The sequence below is a fragment of the Lampris incognitus genome, chromosome 8, assembly GCF_029633865.1.
Source record: "Lampris incognitus isolate fLamInc1 chromosome 8, fLamInc1.hap2, whole genome shotgun sequence".
NCBI lineage: Eukaryota > Metazoa > Chordata > Actinopteri > Lampriformes > Lampridae > Lampris > Lampris incognitus.
The window spans coordinates 24,117,070-24,140,703 of record NC_079218.1 but is presented as its reverse complement, the minus strand read 5'-3'; the positions used below and the strand labels follow the sequence as shown (position 1 = coordinate 24,140,703).

General features: G+C 39.8%; 2 protein-coding genes across 3 annotated transcripts; one reads left to right on the top strand and one right to left on the bottom strand.

Moving 5' to 3' along the window:
- Window positions 1-560: 560 nt before the first annotated feature.
- On the bottom strand, window positions 561-10,935 carry rcc1l (RCC1 like). Of its 2 annotated transcripts, XM_056284919.1 has the most exons (12): window positions 10,790-10,935; window positions 10,409-10,694; window positions 9,118-9,247; window positions 8,791-8,919; window positions 8,291-8,357; window positions 7,765-7,816; window positions 7,544-7,628; window positions 6,318-6,499; window positions 2,639-2,726; window positions 1,994-2,167; window positions 1,373-1,458; window positions 561-1,166 (listed from the first exon to the last, which is right to left on the bottom strand). In XM_056284919.1, exons 2-12 carry the CDS (start codon window positions 10,691-10,693, stop codon window positions 1,089-1,091), a joined length of 1,356 nt encoding a protein of 451 aa, XP_056140894.1. In that variant the 5' UTR covers window position 10,694; window positions 10,790-10,935; the 3' UTR covers window positions 561-1,088. The 2 variants fall into 2 exon arrangements, with proteins under 2 accessions (XP_056140894.1, XP_056140895.1); XM_056284920.1 differs by lacking the exon at window positions 8,791-8,919 and having other exon boundaries at window positions 562-1,166.
- A 7,004-nt stretch (window positions 10,936-17,939) lies between these two features.
- tlcd5b (TLC domain containing 5b) lies at window positions 17,940-20,016 on the top strand. Its single transcript, XM_056284247.1, has 2 exons — window positions 17,940-18,129; window positions 19,469-20,016. The coding sequence occupies exons 1-2, from the start codon at window positions 17,940-17,942 to the stop codon at window positions 20,014-20,016; spliced, it is 738 nt and encodes a 245-aa protein (XP_056140222.1).
- The last annotated feature ends 3,618 nt before the right edge of the window (window positions 20,017-23,634 follow it).

The following is a 23,634-nucleotide window of genomic DNA, read 5'->3' as shown; positions in this document are numbered from 1 at the left end:
CAGAGTTAGAACAGAATTAGGCAAAAAAGCTTTTAAATATGCTGCCCTTTCTTCCTGGAATATTGTACAGAAGGACCTGAAATTGTCAGAGCTAATTACTATGGGGGAATTTAAGTCAATTTTAAAGGATTGATAAAATAGTGCTCTTGGTTAATGTTATTGTTCCTAAAATTTTCACTGAATTCTCTATGCATCATAATGAGATGTTTGTCTTTGACCTTGTATTGCATGCTGGATATTCTGCTCATCGGTTTGTAGTGTGTGACAGTTGCATTTGTCTGTTTGTATTGTTTATGTTTATTGTTGTAACAAATATTTATGCTGCTCTCCTGGCCAGGTCCCCCTTGAAAAGAGATTTTAACCTCAATAAGACTTTTTAGCTGGTTAAATAGAAGATATATATATATCTTAATAACCTTAATATTCCACTCCTCATTTGTTGAGCACTTTTATCTACACCATTGCTGGTTTCCAGGGGGGGGGTGCTATATATATATATATATATTTCTATTTCTGTATGGGAGGGTGTTATGGATGCACTTTGAAGTAAGTAAATTTCAAACATTTTTTTTTTTTATTAGAATTATTTTTTTCAGAAATAAGCCAAAGAGGCGGTTTTTCTTTGCACTCTGAGCTCAGCACCGGACATACTGTATGGCACATGCAGTTTGTGCACAGATGAAAAGGACTTGCCTACATTAGAATCTCTATCCAAATTTTAGATGTTGTAAAAACATTGTCCTCTCCACTTGAAAAAGGTCTGAAATGAATGTAGATCCACTGAGCTCCACATTATTTTCCGTTGGCTCAGATGGTTCCACAACCCAGTGTAGTTGGGGGATTAGCCGGTCTCTGCACACAGTAAATGCTGGTGACAGCTGGCTGTGAACCAAGCCTCTATGACCCTCCTGACTGCAGACTCAATGAGATCAGTGGAGGATTGAGGGCCAGCAGGGTCCATTGCCTGTGGAGAGCAGCTGGCTGAGATTGTCAAGGACCCCAAACCAGCCAGAGCCGACTCCTCATTGGTGCTTTTGCAAGGAGTTACTGAGACAAACATCCGGGCTTTGTCCATGCCGAGGAGATGCTCAGATAAGAGACTTCGCCAGCGCCACCATGTGGTCAACTCCACATGCTACATCCACCACGTGCCCCGGTACAGTCACCTGATAAAACGGAGAACACAAGAACAAACCCCCGTAGCTATTTAGAATTGGTATGTAGACTGTTGTCGGCACTGAAAACATACTTTCTTGACTTGAAACATTAAATTTTGATAAAGATTATTGAAGCATGCATGTGAAATGCCCTTCACTGTGGGCAGTCTTTATTAACAGGTACTTGGCGGGTATTTGGACATTTGTTATCTTACTCTCCAGGGGAAGTACTGGTCATCTTTCTTTCCAGTCCCCAAACAGCCTCTCACATTCTTGCCCCACACAAAGAGTTCTCCTCGATCTGGAATCACGTGATCAAAGAACAACATAAAACCTAAAGGGTCTTGGGTCAGGATAGCTGCTGCTTTTAGCAAGTTTAATTAAGTCTTTTGTAGACCCTTTAATGCCAGGGACCATGATGTTTCAGACCACTAAAATCTAACAACAACAAAAATGCAAACTGGTAATAACTTATTAACATATTGTCCATGACACATAGACAAACAAATGAACTTAAGTACAAACACAAAGGACATTAACTCCTTCAAAGAGAACGTTACATAAGACGTCTTACCTAAGTCAACCTAAAATTCTTTAACACAACAAATCACCACATGAAAAAATATAACTTAAACAAACCCATCACTATAGTTAAAGTTATATATAAATCATGGTCATTTGGTCAATGAAAGGATGACATCGCAAAAAACAGGTTTGACTGAGGTACATGTTAAAAGATAGTGACAGTTAAAATAATTGGGAAGTAGGTCTCACTATACAAAAAAAAGGGGCAAAAGCAGGATAATCAACAGAGGTTATATACAAAATATTCTCACCATTGACTGCAGCAAAATGGTTGAGACCACACCTGATGGTCCTGACTGTCACTGAGGGGTTAAACTCGGAGCGACCGAACAGCGAAGCGGGGATCATTTCGGGGGTTGAGGATTCAGATAACTTTGGGCCTTTTCCAAGAATGCCATAGCCCCATACAAACACATCCCCTTTTTCTGACAAGATTTTTTACATAGGGGAAAAAGGACATTATTTTAAAAAGAGAAGAAAATCCACTCTGAAACAGAATCCAGTGATCTCTGTCGATTCATTAATGACTTGTGAACACAAACTTTCTGTGATATAACCAACAAAGCAGAGTAATTTCAACATCGACAAAACAATGTCTTCAAGGACATTTGTTTGACCATTACAGCTAAAATCTAATTTCATTATATTTCAATTAAATATGAATCAGATGAGTCTTTATTTCTACATAAATCAATTTAAATGCCACCATTGCATCAGAAAGTAGGGTCGCTCAATAGCTTCTCTCTTTGACACAGGCGAGTCCTGACTGTTGTAACTCTTGCTATATTAAGACATTCACACATATTCACAAATGAAAAGGTGGACTCTCTTTTTATCAGAGTGGTGTGAGTAATATTTTGAAACATTAATGTCACATTTCATTTGACTGGACTGACCATTGAGAATGGCCACCTGTGTGCCCCCACAAGCTGCCTGGACCACCTTTCCACACCCTTTCAAAGGAAGGTATTTAGGGGAGTTGATCTAAAAAGAATTAAATGAGGTCAACGATTACCTGCATGAAAGCACAAAAAAACGTTATCTAAAGGTTACTTTTAATGATGTGCACGCAATGCACATTGCGGTATTTAGTCTAAATACTAAACCAATTTGTTAGGTGCATGTCTATAAACCTTGGTAAAAGTTTTACCATTTCATCTCTTAAGAGTTGTTAGGTAACTAATCAGTGGACAAATGACCTCTAAGTTTTGTCAATGGGAAGCATAGTACATTGACAGCATTGCTAAGCATTATCTCACCAACCTGAAGAGATGACCAATGAATAACTGAACCCATTAAGACTGTAGACCAAAGCTATTTTTTCTTCCCTATTTTAGGCTATTGGTGTTGTCAGGTGAGAAAACACACCCCCCGTGGCTTCTTTGGAGGCCCTAGTCGCTTCAGAATAAGGGTACAGTCATACATGCACGAAATTAACATTGGCGAATATTCGACTCCCGTTCACTACCATCAAATAAAACATTCGTTTCCGGTGGCGAAGTTAATTTACATCTTCGCTTCGCGTGGAGTTCAACTTTGGTGAACTATGACCGGCGAATCCGCAGACTCAAACAATAGCAAAGAAGTGTGTGGTTGACCCCACTTGGCTGTAGTTTTCTTAGTGAGCCAGGATGGAGGAGACTTCTATTGTTGCTGTGCCTAACCAGCCGGTATTGTATGACACTGCCCGTAAAAACTACAAACTGCCCAAGAGAGATGATGCCTGGCTGGCAGTGAGTCAGGAGACAGGCATTGAGTGTAAATAAATGGAAAATTTACGAAAATTATATTTCGCCTAGCTAATAAATATAACTTGTACACCACACCAATGTTCTCCCTCCATTTTTGTCTATGAAACTACGATAACATATACAAGTGAGACAAGTGAAAACTTTTTCTTTTGGGAATTTTCCCCCCTTTTCTCCTCAGTTGTATTTGGCCAATTACCCCAACCCGTTCCGGTCACTGCTCCACCCCCCCTGCCAAGCCGGGGAGGGCTGCAGACTACCACATGCCTCCTGTGATACATGTGGAGTAACCAGCCGCTTCTTCTCACCTGACAGTGAGGAGTTTTGCCAGGGTGACGTAGCGTGTGGGAGGCTCACACTATTCCCCCCAGTTCCTCCCCCCTGAACAGGCACCCCAATTGACCAAAGGAGGCACTAGTGCAGCGACCAGGACACATACCCAAATCCGGCTTCCCACCCGCAGACACAGCCAATTGTGTCTGTAGGGACACCTGACCAAACTGGAGGAAACACAGGGATTTGAACCGGCGATCCCTGTGTTGAAAGGCAACGAAATAGACCGCTACGCTACCCGGACACCCCCGTGAAAACATTTATTCATCTTTCTCTGGACTTCAGTGTACATTTTCCCGTCACAAAACCAACACCAACACTCGTGTGTGACCAACAACCATAACCACTCAAAGGGACTACAAACCAGCAAACTGATTTCTGTGTGTGTCACATCCTGCCCTGCCCACATTCAGAAGAAGAAGAAAGAAGAAAGCCACTTTATTTTGTCATTGTAGGTGACAATGAAATTTGTTTTCTGCATTTAACCCATCCTATTGTATAGGAGCAGTGGGCAGCTGCAGCGCCCGGGGACCAACTCCTGTTCTTCTTTCCATTGCCTTGGTCAGGGGCACAGACAGGAGTATTAACCCTAACATGCATTCTTTTTGATGGTGGGAGGAAACTGGAGCACCCAGAAGAAACCCACGCAGACACAAGGAGAACATGCAAACTCCACACAGAAAGGACCTGGGATGGCCTGGGGTTCGAACCCAGGACCTTCTTGCTGTGAGTCAACAGTGCTAACCATTGGGCCACCGTGCCGCCAATTTTCAGCACGAGAAGATACAAATTTCACCTAGGCAGATGATGGTCATTCGCCTGCATTCGCGTATGTGTGACCGTAGCCTAACAGTTGAAAACAACTGATCTATCTATCTGTGGACCCAGCCCTCTAAACAATAGACAACAGATTTGTTTATTTCCTTGTCATTTTTATATGAACTAGTTAGTCCTGTACACTATTATATATTTGTATACCAGAGCTGTCTCTCGAGTTAAAGAGGGACAAAATTTTGCAGCCAACCCAGCCTCTACATTCAGAACAGAGAGACACAGAGAGGTGGGGTTTACAGCAGAGCCCTAAAGACACTTCCATATGTAGCGACCATCCTACTTTTAGATGCTCAGAAAATATAGAGAATTTTTATCCCACCAGGCAGATAGCCTGGGGGGGATTATGCGTTTGGTCGCATGTCTGTCTGTCCACGGCTAATCTTGCAAACCACTGGCCCTATCAGCCTAAATTTTTTTTATGAACAGTTATGACTGTATGACGAAGAACGCCTCATGGTTGCGGTGATTCAAAATATTCGAAAAACATTTGTTATCGTTATCGCCGCTCCCCCTCTTCATTCACTCGACCAACACTGCTCTCTGTCGCTACTCGATCTGAATCAACCGTAGATTTGTGTCGCGCATGCACATGGTTGAATCAAATCGGGCAGTGACATGATCAAAAGTTATTACAAGAATTTTGATAAGCCAAACAATGTGAATTATAAAAGGAACAACTTCATCTAGGTTGCAGTAAAAACAGGAAGTGTTGCATATTCTTGTTGCTGCCCAATCTGAGTCAACCGTAGATGTGAGTCGCACATGCGCGACTGTAAACGGTTTACCGAACTTTATTATATTATGAAACTAATGACAGGGTTAGGGTTAGACCAAAATGGTCACATAGCAAACCTTTTCTTTTTTTAAAGTGCAAGTTCAAATTGGTTGCATTCCTGCGAGGGTCCGCCTCGGACGCTGTGCATCCACAGACTGACGGGCAAAACGTTTTTATTAGGTAGATTTTTTTTTTAGCTTGAGCATAGCATGCTAAAACCTTTTTTTTATATATATATATATACATACATACATATTTCCCATTCAATTGATTTGGGCGCTGCGCTTAAGTCTTATAATGGCAGGAAAAATACTGTTTTTTCTGCCCCCGTGTGCATCTATCTGTCTGCTGCTAATACTACATATCTTACATACTACTGTGCCTGTCAGCCTAATGTCTGTGCACAGTCATGACTATGATAAAGGACCTCTCGTTGTTGTGGTGATTAAAAATCTTTGAAAAACCTGTTTTATACCGCAATTGAGTGTTGAGTGCCAACTCATTAGCTGTTTTTTCTTCTAAGTCCGAGCACCGAAGAAGGGGAGATACACCTAGTGGGGATCTGCACTCCATTGAATGCACTCTTCTAGCTGGGGCAATGCATTCGAGTAGAAAAGTGACTGTTTTATTGGGACCTGAGAGTTTAAATACATCAACACATGTCTAGTTGCTACTGCTGAATACCAACTAATCAGCAAAAGAGACTTGGATGAAAAAGTTGTGAAAGCCTCTAAAGCTAATTCACTCATCTTGCGAGTATTTTTGGCATTCTGAAATGATATGCAGGGGAAAAGAGGCACATCCCAGTTTTTGTAGTACTTGAAAATTTCTGGCATAGCATGATGCGATTCCAGTATCCACCCTTGTTGGTGTATTCCTGCTCACCTGAGTAGCGTCAGTGACTGAGGCCAGCTGTCGGTACTCAGAGTTACCCCAACCATAGAGCTTGCCATCTCTAGAAACAGCCAGGCTACAGTCTCCATATGTGCTGATCTGCTGAATCTCCACTCCGGATAATTCTCCTCCCACTTCTACCGGCCTAGAGCTGATGTTGTGATGTCCCAAACCTGGTTGTAAAAAGTTTGTCAATTAGCGATCTCTCAAAACATATTAGGCACACCAAATAACTGCTGTTACCTTATAATGCCTCAGGCATAGGGAGCCTAATCCTACCTAGCTATGAGTTGGGATTTAAAGATTTAAACTTAATTAGATTCAGTTTTTCTATGCTGAGCCATTAGCAGTTTTGCCATTCAAATGCTAAAGTGATACCAGGTAACATTTTTGCTTGGAAATAACAAACTCATTTTGGTTGGACAGTGTGAGGACCAAGGGGGACACAATCACAGTTCAGATCAGTTCCCTTGAAGCCTTGGTTTTCCTATGCATTTGCCAATGGGCATAAAAACTCCAACGAGAAATATATAGGGACTGCTCTTCAGCACACATATAAGTATAGCAATTTTTCTTTACAAGTCTGTGAACATATCTCCTCTTCCTCCATGATAATCTTCTGAGCTATGGCTTGTATATGAATGTGCTATGCTTTGAAATCCCCTCAGTTGTCTTTGTGAAAGTTGACATAAAAGACATCAAAATCCAAAAAGTTACCTGGTGCCCCTTTAAACAAAACTGAAAAGAACTTATGTAAGGTAAAAAAAAAAAAAAAACTAAAATGTGAATTAGGTGCGTTTATAATAAGTATAATCTCCTTGTACACAGCGAGATGCAGTGAGTTTTGCTATTAACAGTAAGTTTTGCACTTCTTTATGTCTATGGTTAGAAAAGCATGCATCCTATGTGAGTTTGATTTTAAAAAAAAACAAAAACAAGCAAAAAACAGACTCTTGACTTGACCAAATCTTACATCTCAGGAGAGGAACCTGGCTGACATGCCACTTACATAGTAAATCCGTTATAGTATGACGAGAATACGCCAGAGAAAACATTCAGAAGAAAAACATAGACATCGCTATGATGTTTAAACATTTTGCAATGTTTTTTAAATTCACCAGTTTCATTCAGGTTAACCTCAATGTCAACATTTGCACAAAAATGCCTTGAAGGATAATATCTACTGATTAACACTTTCATTTTTTCCAAGCACTGACCTGTCTGTCCATCTGCGCCCCAACCACATGCATACACCTGGCCTGTCTCAGTGAGGAAAAGACTGTGGTCCTGTCCACAAGCCACCTTGATGAGAGAGAAATCACTGCTAGTCATCACGGGGCTTAGCACAAGGTCATGTCTATACTTTAGATGATGTGGCACATTTTAATGAATCAATGAGGTTGTCTGTCGTCACCACTCATACTGAGGTTGTACCCACCTGGGTAACCTTGCTGCTGAAGCCTTCGATCTTGTGAATGATGTGACTGCCACTAAATGAGGGTGAAAGAGGAAACCCAATTGGTCACAAAGGGACACAGGCCTCCACAAAAAGTCACCTCTTCTCTCCTGTCCTTCACTCCCTCGTTTCTTTATTGCATTTACATCCACCACCACTCACAGGCAGCCTATAGCACCTACATGCAGTATTAACACTTGCACATTATTTGACATCCCAAACTGATTTCAAAATTGATACTTGAAGACTAGATTAACATTTCTGAGTTTTGTTTATCAAACCATCAACTTCGTCTGGATTCAGTAGAAATAAATTTAATGATCACAAAAAAAAAAAAAAAGAAAAAAAAGTTTGGGGAAGTAATAAACCTCCAGCACACCGAATTTCACACTTTGAATGTACAATATGAAAACATGCTCCGGTAAAGCAAGAAAATGTCACACTGACTTGAGCTTTAGTCAGAGGCACTGTGTTTGTGTGTGTGTGTGCCACCTGCATCAAGTAATACCTGTAGACTTCATCTTCAACAATCTTCCTCCCACACTGGCCATAAGCATTGTTCCCCATACTGAAGACTTTGTAGGAGAGAGAAAAAGGGACAGATGGGTAGTTGGAGTGAAAAATCAGATATTGTGTAAATACTTTACCTCGAGAGTATGAACACTTTATTCTGTTGATATGGTTTCGATTTCACCAAATGCCTTTCTGACTGCTTTAATCTCTTCACTGCTTGTATTCCAACTGTCCACTTTCCACTGTTTTCAATGAGACTGAACCCAAAATTAAATGATTTTGATATCGGAGATCCCACTGACAGAGACCTAATTGACAGAGTGATTTATCGTTTTACATTGTGGTACGGCTTGATGTACAAGTCTTGTTGTACATCAGTTCTGAAGAGATCATTACAATTTTTTTCTTTATGATTCAAAATGATGCTTGATAAAGTTTTACCAAGGACTGGGTTCAAAGAAAGTGAAACTATCCTTGAAGTGTACATTATCTCACCTCCCTCGTGATCAGTGAGCACTAAGGAATGAGCCCGACCACACGCCACTTGCACCACTCTAGTATTCTGGGGCTTAGCAAGAGGTAGAGCCACTGGGGATGGCTCCAGCATGTATTCATAGCTCTTATCTTGGGGGGGGGGGGGCAGAAGAAGAAGGTCAGGGAACATGTGTACAAATATAAGACCATATATAAACAACAGCTTTCTTTGAAGAGTAAGCTAATGCAATTTCATCCCCTCTCTCATATATTTTGCTCATCGGATAGGAAGCAATAGCTAATAGCTTTATTCATCTCTGCAATACATAGATGAGTTATTTGCCTTACAGCGGCTGTGCAGGGTACGTTGAAAGCCTAGCTGGGAGTCCTTATTGAGGCCCATTCCCCACAGCTTGGTCACATCCTTTGTGGAGGAAGCGATTAGGGTGAAGCCATATCCACAAGCAGCAGAAGAGATCTAATGAGTGGGGAAAGGGTAGGGGATGGGTTTATCATTTGAAATCAACATGATCCATTGCAAAGAATCCATCCATCAGTAATGTATACTGATGGCTTCCAGAGAGGAGATATAAGATGAAAGATTTGCTAAATCTTTTAAGCACACATAAGGTTAGGGTTAGAGGAGTATCATGCAATAAATTTGGTTTGCTTTTAAGTAACTTATCATTTGTGCCTTGTGTGAAAATAGTTAGATTGAAAACTGCTTAATGAACCAAAAAATACTGGTCACCAAAATAAACTGAAAAATGAAGAAAGAACCCAGATCACTAAAGGCTCAAAATTAAGCACATGCAGTAAGCATGGTGTCATTAATTTGCTGTAAACTGATCAATACAAACTTATTAATTTGGCTGAAAACACTACGTTGTCCACAGAAAGACAACCATTTGGTAGTCACATTACCAATGGGTACACTGAAACAGTAATATCACAGTTGTTTAATATTTTCTTATAGCTTTCACTATCCACCATTGATTGCACTCTAGACTTAATTTCTCAACAATGGCTTCCTGCGGAACTGTAGAAAAAAATCCATGTAAAATAAAATTACTGTTATGCTGATGGAACTGTTGGCAGTAGCTACTGTTATCCACATCTTCAATGACATGTGTTTAAGGGTCTAAATCAGTGGTGTTCAACTCTGCTCCTGGAGTGTGTGTTCTTGTAGTTCTTGAATGCGTTTTTGTCTGTATGTTGCACTGCTGTGGGCTGGGGTAAACAGCATTTCGTTTCACTTCATGTGCGCAAGTACATGAGGTGAAATGACAAATTAAGTGTTCCTGATTCATGGAGTGCTACCATCCTGCCAGTTTTTACTCCAACCCTAATTTAACATCCCTTATTCTAGTAATTATCTACTTATCAAGACCTTGAATAATTGAATTAAAGGTGTTAAACTGGGTTTGGAATGAAAACCAGCAGGTGGATAGCTCTGCAGGAGAAGGGTTGGACACCACTGGTCTAAATTAAGTAGAGCATTTTCCACAGTAGATTCGGGGAAGAGAGTGAAATAAAAAAAACAAGTTTTTTTTTAATTAATGAGATCTGTGGTTCAGTGAGAATGAGCAATACTCATATCGTGTTTCTGTGTCTCTAGAGAGGGTTTCGCCGAATTTACCTTATCTTCAATCTCTAGGGAGTATGGAGTGAGTTGATATTTCCGGGGCTTCTTCCGGCCACTGTCAGGCACCACAAAGCTGGGGATACCCAAAGCACCAGTGAAGCTAAATCCCCATACAAACACTTTGTGGTTTTTCTTTCTGTGCTTCCCAACATATTGAAAAACAGGACCGTCCTTGTTCTTCTCTTGTTGCCTGGGCACACTGCTGAGTGTAGCATTGCCACAAGCTACAAACGCTGTTCTCCTTTGTCGGGTCAATAGTCGTACAAGTGGTAAAGCCATCCTAGTAAAAGGACACAAGTGACAGATATACACAGTGAATAACGACATAACTCGTATCAATCATTCATGCAATTTAACAAACATCACATACTGTACCTTTGCTTCCCGATAAATCTATTTCATGCGATGTAATAAGCTGGATAAATAAATACTAACTACTATAGCGGTCGATGCTAGCCAGTGAGCATGTGAACGTCCAATATCGCGTGTATTCTTTCGCAGCAAAACAACGTCGTCCGGGGAAGCGGAAGAGCCAGAGTTGTTTTTCACTTCCGTTTCCTCTTTTTTCTTTTTCTATTGCCTGAGGAATTCCGATCGGATCGCCTCTGTACTATACAGGCATGCTGTTGCCCTCTTCAGGTACACATAGTATGCACAAAGTAAAAATAAATAAATAATAATAATGTCAAGTCAATTTTATTTGTATAGCCCAATATCACAAATTGCAAATTTGCCTCAGGGGGCTTTACAGCAACACAACATCCTGTCCTTAAACCCTCGCATCGTATGTGAAAATATCATGTAAAGTATTGTGTAAAATTGAGTCGTTTGAGTGGAATAATGTCTATTTCTCACTTTCCTCAGTTAGACAACACAAAAGGGACATAGACAGGATGTAGAGGGCTTTAGAGAAATTACAGATAAACTTACCAAAATGTATATTAGAAGCTACCTGCGTTCCTCACTACTCAATTGAACAGTATGTCACTGAATTACCACTCCATTTTAATGTTTTGCCTTTAATATATCAAAACATCCATGCTAATATAAAATACGCATTATCTTTCTTTCATAAATTAGAGATAACATAGAAAGACGTCAATCAGTTTAAAATGTTAAAGAATTCATCAAAAAAAAGTTCAATAATTTCAGTGCATCACATACCATAGCTAAAATTTCTCATCACTCCCTAGTGAATTGAAAAGGCCAAATTATGGAAGAAAGGTTACCTTCTTAGATGTTTTTAACGAAAGAAGTTGTGTAAATTGAAAACAGACATTGTCGTTCTCTAATATTTTCTAACATCACTCATTGATACTCACTGATAGTCGTTTACTCATCATTTACATACAACCTATCAGATCAAATCAACAAATTATGAAACCCACCTTTACCACCAGCCCTTCCTTGTACTTGTACTTTAAAGGCCAGCTCATTTTTGAAACAAGTTATGACTTGAGAAGAGTTTTAGATAGACACACATCTAGGAGCAATTTTTACCTGACCTACATGTCTTTGGACTGTGGGAGGAAACCGGAGCACCAAGAGGAAACCCACACAGACATGGGGAGAACATGCAAACACCACACAGAAGACAACACGGGACGACCCCCAAGGTTAGACTACACCGGGGCTCGAACCCAGGACCTTCTTGCTGTGAGGCGACCACTAACCACTGCGCCACCATGCCACTGGTTAAACAATTTTCCCAATAAAATAAAATAATTAACAACATATTTCAGAGATTTGTTACCCATATTATCATAGTAACATATTATATCTTTAAGAGTAAAACAATGAGTAGTAACATTAGTAATATTGAAAACATTAGAATTTAAATCAGACCAAAATTTCATTGTTATTTTACACTGAAATAATAAATGGTTCAACGCTTCATCAGCATGTCCACAAAAAGAACAAGAGTTATCTCTCAGATTGATACATTCTTTGTACATACAAAATAATGGATTTTGAATGAGGTCCCGAAAAATGAACATAAAATTCAATTGAAAGACCATCAATACCTGGCGATTTTCCCCTTTTTCATTGAGAAAAGAGCTGTTTTAATTTCATTTACTGTCAGATCAGAATCACAGAGTATTTTATAGTCCTCATCAATGACAGAAATGTGTTTTCTTACCCTAATGATAAAATTCTCCACAGGAACAGTCACTGAATTCAGACATATACAGGTTCCCATAAAAGAAAGAGACAAAGTTGGAAATTAATGTTGGGTCTGTATACTGAGTTCCATTAATATTGTAGTGGGAAATGCCTGGGGATGTACTTGGAATGTTGCACTGCAAAAGCTAGTGACTTTCTTTTGCCATTTCTTTTTTCAAGAGCAAAAAAGTAGCTAGAGTTCGTCTCCCCATCCTCTAGCCGTTTGGCTCTGGATCTTATAAGTGCACCCTTGGCTAAATCCAAATAAATTTGATATATTTTTCAATTGAATCTCCTTCACTTCCCGTTCCTCTTCCGTAGATATGCTAGTCTTAGATAAGAGGACATTTATTCTGTTTAATAAAATAGACTCCAGTGAAGTGCGGCAGGAAATTCCGCGGCCAACCCGGAAGTTGATAATGAATTATGGAAACGATTTCCAGGCCCTATGACCAACACTACGGTCACTGCGGTAATATAATAACACTCTCCTGTATTTTCAGAATGTATTTCTTAGACTTTATATAACTCCAATTCAAAGAAAATTGAAAATTAACAGACAACATTGGCCCAACTAGCATTAGCTCAAATCGCCTAAGAATGAGATCTATAGAATAGAATAGAATAGAATAGAATAGAATAGAACTTTATATCATTGTACAAGTACAACGAAATTTGAAAGTGCAGTTTTCACCAGTACAAAGATCAGCACAAAAAGAATTAAAAACATAAAACATACACACATTCATTTCGTATATTGGTTAGACAAAATAGGGTACGTTGTTGGGCGTAATTTCATCACCAATTGCCAACATTATGATAATTAAAAAAGTGGACTTTACAATTTGATAATATAATAATTTCATATGTGTGTGTGTGTGTGTGTGTGTGTGTGTGTGTGTGTGTGTGTGTGTGTGTGTGTGTGTGTACATGTTTAACTATCCTAATGTGGACCAAATGTCCTCATTAGGATTAAAAAAAAAACAGAAACCACATACCTTGTGTGGACATTTTAGAGGTCCTCACAAGTAAAAGGGTCTACTTTAGGGTTAGGCCTTGGTTTTAAGGTTACGGTTAGAATTAGGGTTAGGTAGTTTTCGTAGTTAAGGTTAAGGGCTAGGAAATGAATGTAGTCAATGAGGTGTCCTCATAAGGATAGTGAAACGAGTGTGTGTGTGTGTGTGTGTGTGTGTGTGTGTGTGTGTGTGTGTGTGTGTGTGTGTGTGTGTGTGTGTGTGTGTGTGTGTGTGTGTGTGTGTGCCCTGTGATGGGCTGGCTGCCTGTCCAGGGTGTCTCGCTGCCTGCTGCCCAGTGACTGCTGGGATAGGCTCAAGGATTCCTGTGACCCTGACAGCAGGATAAGCGGTTTGGGAAAATGGATTGGCTTGATTGACATTTCTGTCAAAGTCCTGCTATACAGTGTTTCTACACTACATACAAGACACATGGATTTACACACATTGTTTACACACTGTCTCAAGCCAATAACTCGAGACTAGCATTGATTTCTGAAACTGATTTTGTCCTTCCAGGAAAGCAGTGAGATCGATAAGTTCAAAACACAGCTGTGCAAGTATCTGCAGAGGAAGTTGCCGTTTTCATCAGTCAGGTTAGTAATAAAACTATGCTGATTCATAGCGTCTTTGTTAACGATAGGAAAAAGCATACTCATTTTGTAAACGGTTTTTGGAAGCAGATTTGATTCAGAGTTTGCAATATAATTGTCAATAAGGAACAATTCTTTAAGAAAAATTGCCCAAATATTGTACAGAAAAAAGTTTGATTTTTGTCTTCACTGAAGTGGACCCCATTTTGTGAGAGCACCCCTTAATTTTTTCCTTTCTAATAACTGTTGAAGATTTCAGATTCTTATCTGAGCATGAGTAAAAGATTTGAAAGTGGTGCTAGCACGCGCAAGAGAAAGAGACCTGAAAATGATATGGTAAAGAAATTAAGACCAATCACTGCTTTCTTGCATCAGCCACTGAAAGAAGCAACAAGTGCCAGCGGCGAAGCAGATACATTGAGACTAACACAAGGAAATCTAAGCAAGAAATTCAGCAAGGTGTTGAACTGTTGATGGACGCATACCCAGAAGATGTTGACCTGAAACTTACTCATGAACTTTTGCACTTTCACTTGTACGTGAGACAAAGCCATAGGCCTACAGAAGAGCACTCTCGGTCTAATGCAGACTTTTATCAAATTATATACAAGGAAAAAAATTCAGATGGCCTTCCCTAATGTGGAAGCAATATTGCGGCTATTTCTTAGCTTAATGGTCACTAACTGCTCAGGAGAGAGGTCTTTTTCAAGACTCAAAAGAATTAAAAATGAACCGAGGGGCACAATATCTCAAGAGAGGTTGTCTGCACTGAGCATGCTGTGCATTGAAAGTGACAAACTGACACAAACAAATTTTAATGAACTTTTGGATGATTTTGCTGTGAGGAAGGCGAGAAAAAAAACTTTTTTAGTCGTAGTGTATTTGATGATTGTAGTTTTTTTTATTTCTTAATATGTATTTTAAAACCGACTGTTTAATGACATCATAAAGTAGGATCTAAACGGGTCACATTGTCACTGTCAGGCAGTCATGATCATCTTATTAACATTTCCCAGGCAATAAAATTTTAAGCTCAAGTTTTTTTTTTTTAAAGAATATAACACTAAACTTACAGTTTCATTTTCCTAAAAATTCTCGTTTATTCCACAAAATGTTTACAAAGTTACGTTATTGCAATAGTTTTTCAAAATGTTAATTCTAACATTTATGCATTTTTTTCAATCACTATGATATTTAAAAATAACATCTTATGACCTTTAGAGGAGGAATTGTGAATTGTGGAATTCTAAACAGCCGTCATCATCCTCCGCTTTACTCATTTTTGTTTAAAACACTTCCATCGTCCTCTAGTCTTGAGGGTGGGGGACTGGGAGGGGCCTCACAAGTGGACTAGCTCTAGGGCCTCCCTTCATCTAAATCTGGCACTGCTTGTGACCTGTTTAAAGTTTAAATGAAGTTTCTAACTGAAAGTATGCCAACATAGTTACATTTCAAAGAGCAGGTTTTTGAGGATTTAAACATTCTCGCCATTCATTTCATCCATCCATCCATTATCCAAACTGCTTATCCTTCTTTCAGGGTTGCAGGGATGCTGGAGCCTATCCGAGCAGCCATCGGGTGGCAGGCGGGGAGACACCCTGGACAGGCCGCCAGGCCATCACACAGGGAGGGCCCACACACACACACACACACACACACACACACACACACACACACATTCATACCTAGGGGCAATTTAGTATGGCCGATTCACCTGACCTACATGTCTTTGGACTGTGGGGGGAAACTGGAGCACCCACAGGAAACCCACGCAGACACGGGGAGAACATGCAAACTCCACACAGAGGATGACCCGGAACTACCCCCAAGGTAGGACAACCCTGGGCTCGAACCCAGAACCTTCTTCCTGTGAGACGACCACACTAACCACTGCGCCACCGTGCCGCCTCCATTTATTTCAATGAGAAAAAAAATCATAAAAGGGTTAATATTTCAAAACATATAAATATTCAAAAAAAGTTGAATGTAAGCAGAAATGTCCTAAAAATCTGAACATTTTGATAGTTGAACGGTTTCTGTAGCACAAAGTATGCAGAAGTAGTTAGACGCCGACAAATGTACGGAAGAAGAATAGAAGAATGGAATAACAATAACACTAATTAATGTCATGTCAGAGTCAAAACATTGTATCCAGGAATGAGCATAACATTGAGATGTTTTGCTTATATTTACCTCTTTTAACCTGTTTTATTCTGCACAGTCACCCTTCCCTTGTCCCAGATAGTAGCTAACCTGGCAGTAGGTTAATGAGGAGGACTTGTCATTCATCTACCTCATAGGCCTAGGCCTAGATGTACTGTACAGCAAAGCCTCTTGAAATGACTGTCTCCACTCTGCACAGACTCAGTGGATAGTGGCATCCATATATCCTGTAGATTTCCAAATGTTGTTGATTATTGAGCATGCATCAAGACATTTCCAAAAGTTATTGATGGCATTGATTAGAAATTGTCATTTTATTGTTTATGCAGAAAGTCTGTAGCATTCACTGTAGTATTGGTACAAGTCAGTTTGTATTTTCTCAGTTGTGGATGTAAAGTTCTGGCTTGACTTTTCTGTCCTATTCATTGCATCATGTAAATTCCATGTCAGTAAGCTCCCACAAATGTCCTATTAGTATTGCTCATAAGCTACTGGTAAGACTAGTTATTAATTACAATTTCATTATAATAGTCTCTTAAGACATGTTATATGTTTAGCACATATGAATCACCACTTTGCATTCTTATTACAGTTCGCATCCTGTTTTTCGAAGAACACTTCTTTACAAAAAATTGGGAAAATTTAACCTATGTTGGTTGCTCATTCATCCTGGAAAGTGTTCTAAATTGATGAAGCGGGCACAAGCTTCAAACACCATGCCCGCAGAGGCTCAGTTCAATCCTGTGCAACACAGCACAACAGCAGGAAGAATCCTCTTGCTGTCTGCTCTTTTGGGGCCTTGTATTTCTTGCCCATTCTAAAACCAGATATCTGGAGAGAAGAAGTGACTGTAATCCCTTAAGAGGATCAAGTCTGAGATCCAGGGGGAAGGGATATAGGCTCCACTAATTGACTATCGTAGGCATGGCGTGTCTGTCACTTTGACAAAGTGACCGTGCGCCCATTTCGAATGTGGAAATCTTAAGACATTTGGGCTGATCTTTAATGTCATCTATGGAAAGCTCAGAGCAACAGAGATGGAGGGTGAGACCGCATGCATTTGCTGAAGTTATTGCCAAAGTTCATTACAAACTAAGATGATAACTGAGGGGGACAAATAAGGTAAGCTGCTGCTGAGTTTGCTTGTGTCCTTATCTTGCATACATGGCAAGTGTGTCTTTTATCATGTTGGGGAAAATGCTGTTTGTAGCTGGGATTGTCTTATTGAATAATTAAAGTTAATCCAAATATCTGTATGTTTGATTTCCACAGCACACAACTGTAGTGAAGTGTATATCGGTGTGAGTTATACCTTACTCTTAAAAATGGTCACACTCAATTAGGCTGCATGCCAAAGCAATATGTTCAGTGCCTGTTGGATCTGATGTTGTCTTGCTAGATTTGCTTTGTTCATTTTGAAATCTTTGAATGAAATATCTACTGAAAAGTTAACCCAAAAGTTACAAAGTGACAGGGCAGAGCGCAGGCACGACAAAGATTTGTAGTTTTTAGACAATGAGGATGTCGTGCACACCTGATGTTGAAAGTGATTTAACCTGGACCCCTCCTGGCCCATCCCACTCAGACACAGCCATGCTGCTATTGGAGGTGATCTGCAGCCTGATTGGCTGGCTTGCTCTCTACCTGGTGTTCTGCAGTACCTTTGTCCAGCGGGGGGCAGAGTGGAACTGTCGACTGGTGACGTTGTCTCATGGGGTCTTCATAGTGTTGCTGACCGCGTATGTCATCTTCATAGATGGGCCATGGCCTTTCACACATGCAGGTCAGTGCAAAAAGCGCTTGTCATTTGGGCTGGCAATCAGCATTTCGGGCCTAGGCTGTCTTTTAAAGCGAAAGCAGCTTGAAATGCATGTCTCTCGCTCATTTATAAATATAAATATTAAATAAGCATAAAGTTGATCAAAACAAAAAGAAATGAAATCTTATTAACTTTATTGTTTATATGATTGTGTTGAGGTCACTGCTTTTGAGAAATGAAAGAGAAATGCAAATTTTATTCCATTCTAAATGTAAAAAATAATAATTCTGAGTCCATTTAATTGGCCAATTACTAATGAATATTAAGTGGTTACTGACCAGACCCACAACAGAACAGATGAAAATTGAAGGTCAGATTTCATTGGTTGTCCTGGTTATATTTTAGCTAATTATCATGCCCCAGTAATTCAGCACAGACGTGGACCCTGTGATATACAAGTTATAGAATAGTGACTAGTATGTTGCTTTATACATTTGAGCATATATACTGAAGCAATCAATCATCCCACATAAATTCCATGTATTAAGCCGAAATGTGGGACAGCTTGTGAACACTTAGGTATTTCACTTAACTAAAGCCCCAGTAAGAAACTGCAGTATGTCAGTATAAGATCTGAAAAGTTTTTGAAAATATCAGTGTTGTTGAGAATAAGTGGGCCAAAATTAAGGACAAAAACAACTCAACAATCAGATCAGAAGCAGGATTTCAGTACTCCAGCTCCATTTTCTCTTTTCATGAATAACTTTAGGCTACACCATCAGGAACAGCAGTGTAGATGTATAGTTTAAAAGGTGAGTTTTGTCAGCGTAAAACTTGTTAACCTATTTTAATTCTGTAAGAAAATAAGGAATATAAATAATTCCAATGAGAGAGAAAATTTGCATTATAATGTTTAGAATATTGTTCAGAAGAATAATGTTTATGAAACTTATTTAAAAAAAGTCTGTTAATGTGGAGACCTGGTTTGGCCTAGATGTGGATTTACTTACATATCTGATGATCATAGATACAATTTAAGTAACAAGAAATTTCAATTTTAACCACACATAAGAATGATGAAATGGCACATGGTCATGACACTGCTGTAATGCTCATTAACTACATTATGGGCATTAAAAATGGACCACTTAATTGACTTTTTTTTCTTTACAATGTAGGCATGCAACTCAATGAGTTACAGGTGCCCTCATGCTCCTAGTCTTAAAAGCATAGGGGCCATATTTGGTTCAGAGAACAAAACTGATCATAAACTAAACAATTTGCCATTGACTTGCATTGTATTTCCAGAAACTGTTGTCATATGTTGCTGTTCTGACCCAACCTGCTAACATTTACACCCCAGGTACAGACAACACTAAACTCCAGACCCTTGCCCTGGCCATCTGTCTGGGCTACTTCATCTTTGACATGGGCTGGTGCTTATTCTTCTGGTCTGAGGGCCCTGTCATGCTTGCCCACCACACTGCTAGCATCATGGGAATCCTGCTGGCACTGGTCATGGGGAGGTCAGGCTGTGAAACCTGTGCTGTCATTTTTGGTAGCGAACTCACCAACCCCCTGCTGCAGACCCGCTGGTTCCTCCGCCAATTGGGCCGATATGACAGCCTGCTGGGTGATGCAGTGGACCTGCTCTTCATATTACTGTTCGCCACTGTACGCGTGGGAGTGGGCTCTGTGCTGTTTTACTGTGAGCTCACTTCCCCAAGGGCCCCGCTAATGATCAAGGTCGGTGGCGTGGGGATGTACGTGCTAGCCTGGGTGTTCATGGTGGACATAGCCAGATTTGCTCATAGGAAAAGCTGCACCAAATATAAAAGGTGGCTAGACAACCACAAACTACAAGATGCAACTGGACAAAAACTAGACGGTCATTTGGGGAAGAATAACTGAAGAAGTTCATCAGACTTTTTCAAAGACTAATGAATCTAAGACACCTTGACTGGACAAAACACTTACAGACACACATACAGATAGATACACTTGTGCTTATGGGACCTCAAACGGATGGTCAGCCTTGATACAAGAAAAATGGTAAAACTTTGACATATCCCTAACTAATGTTGTTAGATGTACCAAAAGGTTTCGTAAACTGATTTCTGTTTCTGGCTAGACCCACCAAAGACTACCAAATTAAAGAACTGGAGTTGAACCAAGGTGTAATTGTTTGTTTAAGTAGCTGTAAGAGACTGAAAATCAGATTTGAAACCCCTTTATCTAAGAACGGTTTCATCATTGTAGATGTGTTTAGGGCTATAAATGTGTTTTTAAAATGACATGAAAAATAAATGAGCTCAGTGATTGAAAGAGGCCATACCTTAGTATAAGTAAGCCAAATGTAAAGCTTGCAAAATTTGTGTTCACATTTTTTTGTAATAAAATCATTTTCTACAGCCTAGCTGTACATCAGTTTACCAAGCAATTATCATAACCAAATTTATAATGGAAAAAAGTACCACGTTTTTCAAGTGATACAAAAATTATCTCTGAAAGGCTTTAACCAGCAACATCCCTAAACATTATGCAAATGGAGAATGTCCTAAACTGAAAGTAAATCTGTCTTCTGATCCTCTGTTCTATATTAGTGAATTGCATTATTACCACCAATTATTTTTAGCAGGTTATCGCTTCTCTTACTGTATATTATGGTGGAGATATAAAATCATGTATACCCACTATACACTGTTTTGTGGAGCAAGGGCATGTGATGTGCACAGATTTCCAAATAATTTTGCTTTACAAGTCACACCAACTTGTGGAAGTATCCGATATATATATACACACACACATATATATCTCCTGTGAGTTTGTTTTTATAGGCTAGAACCATTATTTTTATTAGTTGAATAAAATTCCATTTTTGTTTCCTTCTCAAATATTTTCATTTTCTGTCTGCCTTAATGTAAACACTTTGCATGGAAAAGGATTAGGGCGACGTGGAATGTATTTGAGATCTATGAGTAAAGTCAGAATTCTGAGAGGAATTCTAAGAATAAAGGAAGGATTCTGACTTCAATGTCAGAACTTAACTAAATAATTTACATGTGGGTTCTGTGGTCCTCTTCTGAAACTTTATGCTGACAAATTAGACTTTCTCCCTCTTCTTGATCTCCAAAGTCATCCTACAGACCACCATCCGATGCTACCTAGCTACATTCTCCCATGTCACCACCTTGAAGTCTCCAATCCCTTTCAGATTGCACCCTCTACATAAGATAAACGCCACACAACAGTCTTCCTTCTTTAACTTCCACCATTTGATCCTTGGCTCTGCCTTCACTCTCTTCCTCTTCTTGGTCTCCAAAGTCATCCTACAGACCACCATCCAATGCTGCCTAGCTACTTTCTCCCCTGTCACCACCTTGCAGTCTCCAATCCCTTTCAGATTGTGCCTTCTGCATAAGATATAGTCCACCTGTGTGCACTTTCCTCCACGCTTATATGTCACCCTGTGTTCCTCTCTCTTCTTTAAATACTATGTATTCACCACAGCCATTTCCATCCTTTTTGCAAAATTCACCACCATCTGTCCTTCCATATTCCTCTTCTTGACACCATACCTGCCCATCACCTCCTCATCACCTCCATTCCCTTCACCAACATGGCCATTGAAGACCGCTCCAATCACCACTCTCTCCTCCTTGGATACAGTCTACACCACTTCATCCAACTCACTCCAGAATTCTTCTTTCTCTTCCATCTCACACCCAACTTGTGGGGCATATGTACTGATAACATTCATCATCACACCTTCAATTTCCAGCTTCACTCATCACTCTGTCTGACATGGTTAATCTCCAACACTCTTGACATACTCTTCATTCAGGATTACCCGTACCCCATTTCTCCTCCCATCCACACCACAGTAGAAGAGTTTGAACCCTGGCCTTTCTCCCCATCTGCCTGGTCTCTTGCACACACAGTATATCTACCTTCCGTCTCTCCATCATATCATGCTGACAAATTACAGAACATCAGAAATGACTCTGGCCATGTGAAGCTACAATCATGTAAATCTGCTGACACCTTTGGTGACATTCTGTGATTGCTGTGGTGTTTGAGCAACCCATATCCCAGAGATATGCAACAGTGCTGATCTGCTCCACTTCCCCACCACAAAACAAATAAAACCATGGGCGAGCCCAGGTTTATCTTAAATATACCAGTGACAGAAGTATTAAAAAAGACATTTTTTGCAGAGGGAATTTTCTTGATTGCTCCTTTAAAAATGTGGGGTGATAGTGCCCTGGCTCTTGAAGCAACTCCCATGAGTCAGATGCTTCCATAGGTTGGTATAATTTACCCTATTCCAGCAATTTATGCCCCCCTTCTGAATCCCCCAAAATGTTTCTTAGTTGGAGTAAATATACTACTTCTTATGATGGACAAGACTGGGTGGATGGATTGGCAAGGCTGGGAAGGAGTTAACAAGTTCCTGCTGAGCAATAACCAAAACAAAGTGTGGAGTGCTTCTTTGTTTGCATGACTTCAAATGAAAATGGATTAGTAATCTATAAAACTGAACAAAAACATATGCAAGTCATTTTAATGCATGAGAGCATTTTCAGTAATTTTATAATTAAGCTGAAGATGGCATCCAAGTAACAGCAAAGCTGAAAGTTTGTGCCTGAGTACTGTATGCTGGTCAAGGAGGCTAAATTGATTTTGTTCATGCTAAAAGGCATGAACAAAATGCAAAGGTAGAAGAACTCCTTCTGTTAGTTGGTTGTCATTTAAGAATGAGTATATTAGAGGGACAGTTCAGATTGGATGGTTTGGAGAACCAGCAAGAGAGCTGAGACTGAGATGGTTTGGACATGTGCGAAGGAGAGATGCTGGGTATATTGGGAGAAGGATGCTGGAAATGGAGCTGCCAGGCAAGAGGAAAAGAGGAAGGCCAAAGAGGAGGTGTATGGATGTGGTGAGGGAGGACATACAGGTGGCTGGTGTGACAGAGGAAGATGCAGAGGACAGGAAGAGATGGAAACGGATGATCCGCTGTGGCGACACCTAATGGGAACAGCCAAAAAGAAAAAAGAAAAAAAAGATAAGCCTATGTATTCTTTTGCCCCTTGGATTTTCCAGAAAATGTCAATCCTAGGAACAACTTTCTATTCTATTCTATTCTATTCTATTCTATTCTATTCTATTCTATTCTATTCTATTCTATTCTATTCTAGACCGTAAAGTAAAACAGGTAAGTTTTAGGCCTGTACAGATCGACTGAGTACATCTCAATAGGTAGGGCATTATTTCTTCTCCCAAATTCATAGACAACTGTCATGCCATGCAAGAAATTATCACTTATTTGTCTCCTTTTAATATTTTAGGCCCACATGTTTTCTAACTGAATTTCCTATATTTGGATGATGTAAAGATGTTTTGGTGTTTATGGGAGTATTTTTCTCAGCTTCATTTGAAAGCGACGACCTTTCATCAACCATTAATGTTTTCACCTCATCATTCTCATCTAATTTATTAAGATCTGAGAGGAGGCAAATTCAGTTGTTT

Coding starts and splice junctions, on each gene's coding strand:
- rcc1l (XM_056284919.1), bottom strand. CDS start 10,693: ATGGCTTTACCACTTGTACGACTATTGACCCGACAAAGGAGAACAGCG. Junction 8,358..8,790: donor GCTCACTGATCACGAGGGAG/GTGAGATAATGT, acceptor TCTCCTACAAAG/TCTTCAGTATGGGGAACAAT. Junction 2,168..2,638: donor ACAGGTGGCCATTCTCAATG/GTCAGTCCAGTC, acceptor AAATCTTGTCAG/AAAAAGGGGATGTGTTTGTA.
- tlcd5b (XM_056284247.1), top strand. CDS start 17,940: ATGCTGCTATTGGAGGTGATCTGCAGCCTGATTGGCTGGCTTGCTCTC. Junction 18,130..19,468: donor ATGGCCTTTCACACATGCAG/GTCAGTGCAAAA, acceptor TTTACACCCCAG/GTACAGACAACACTAAACTC.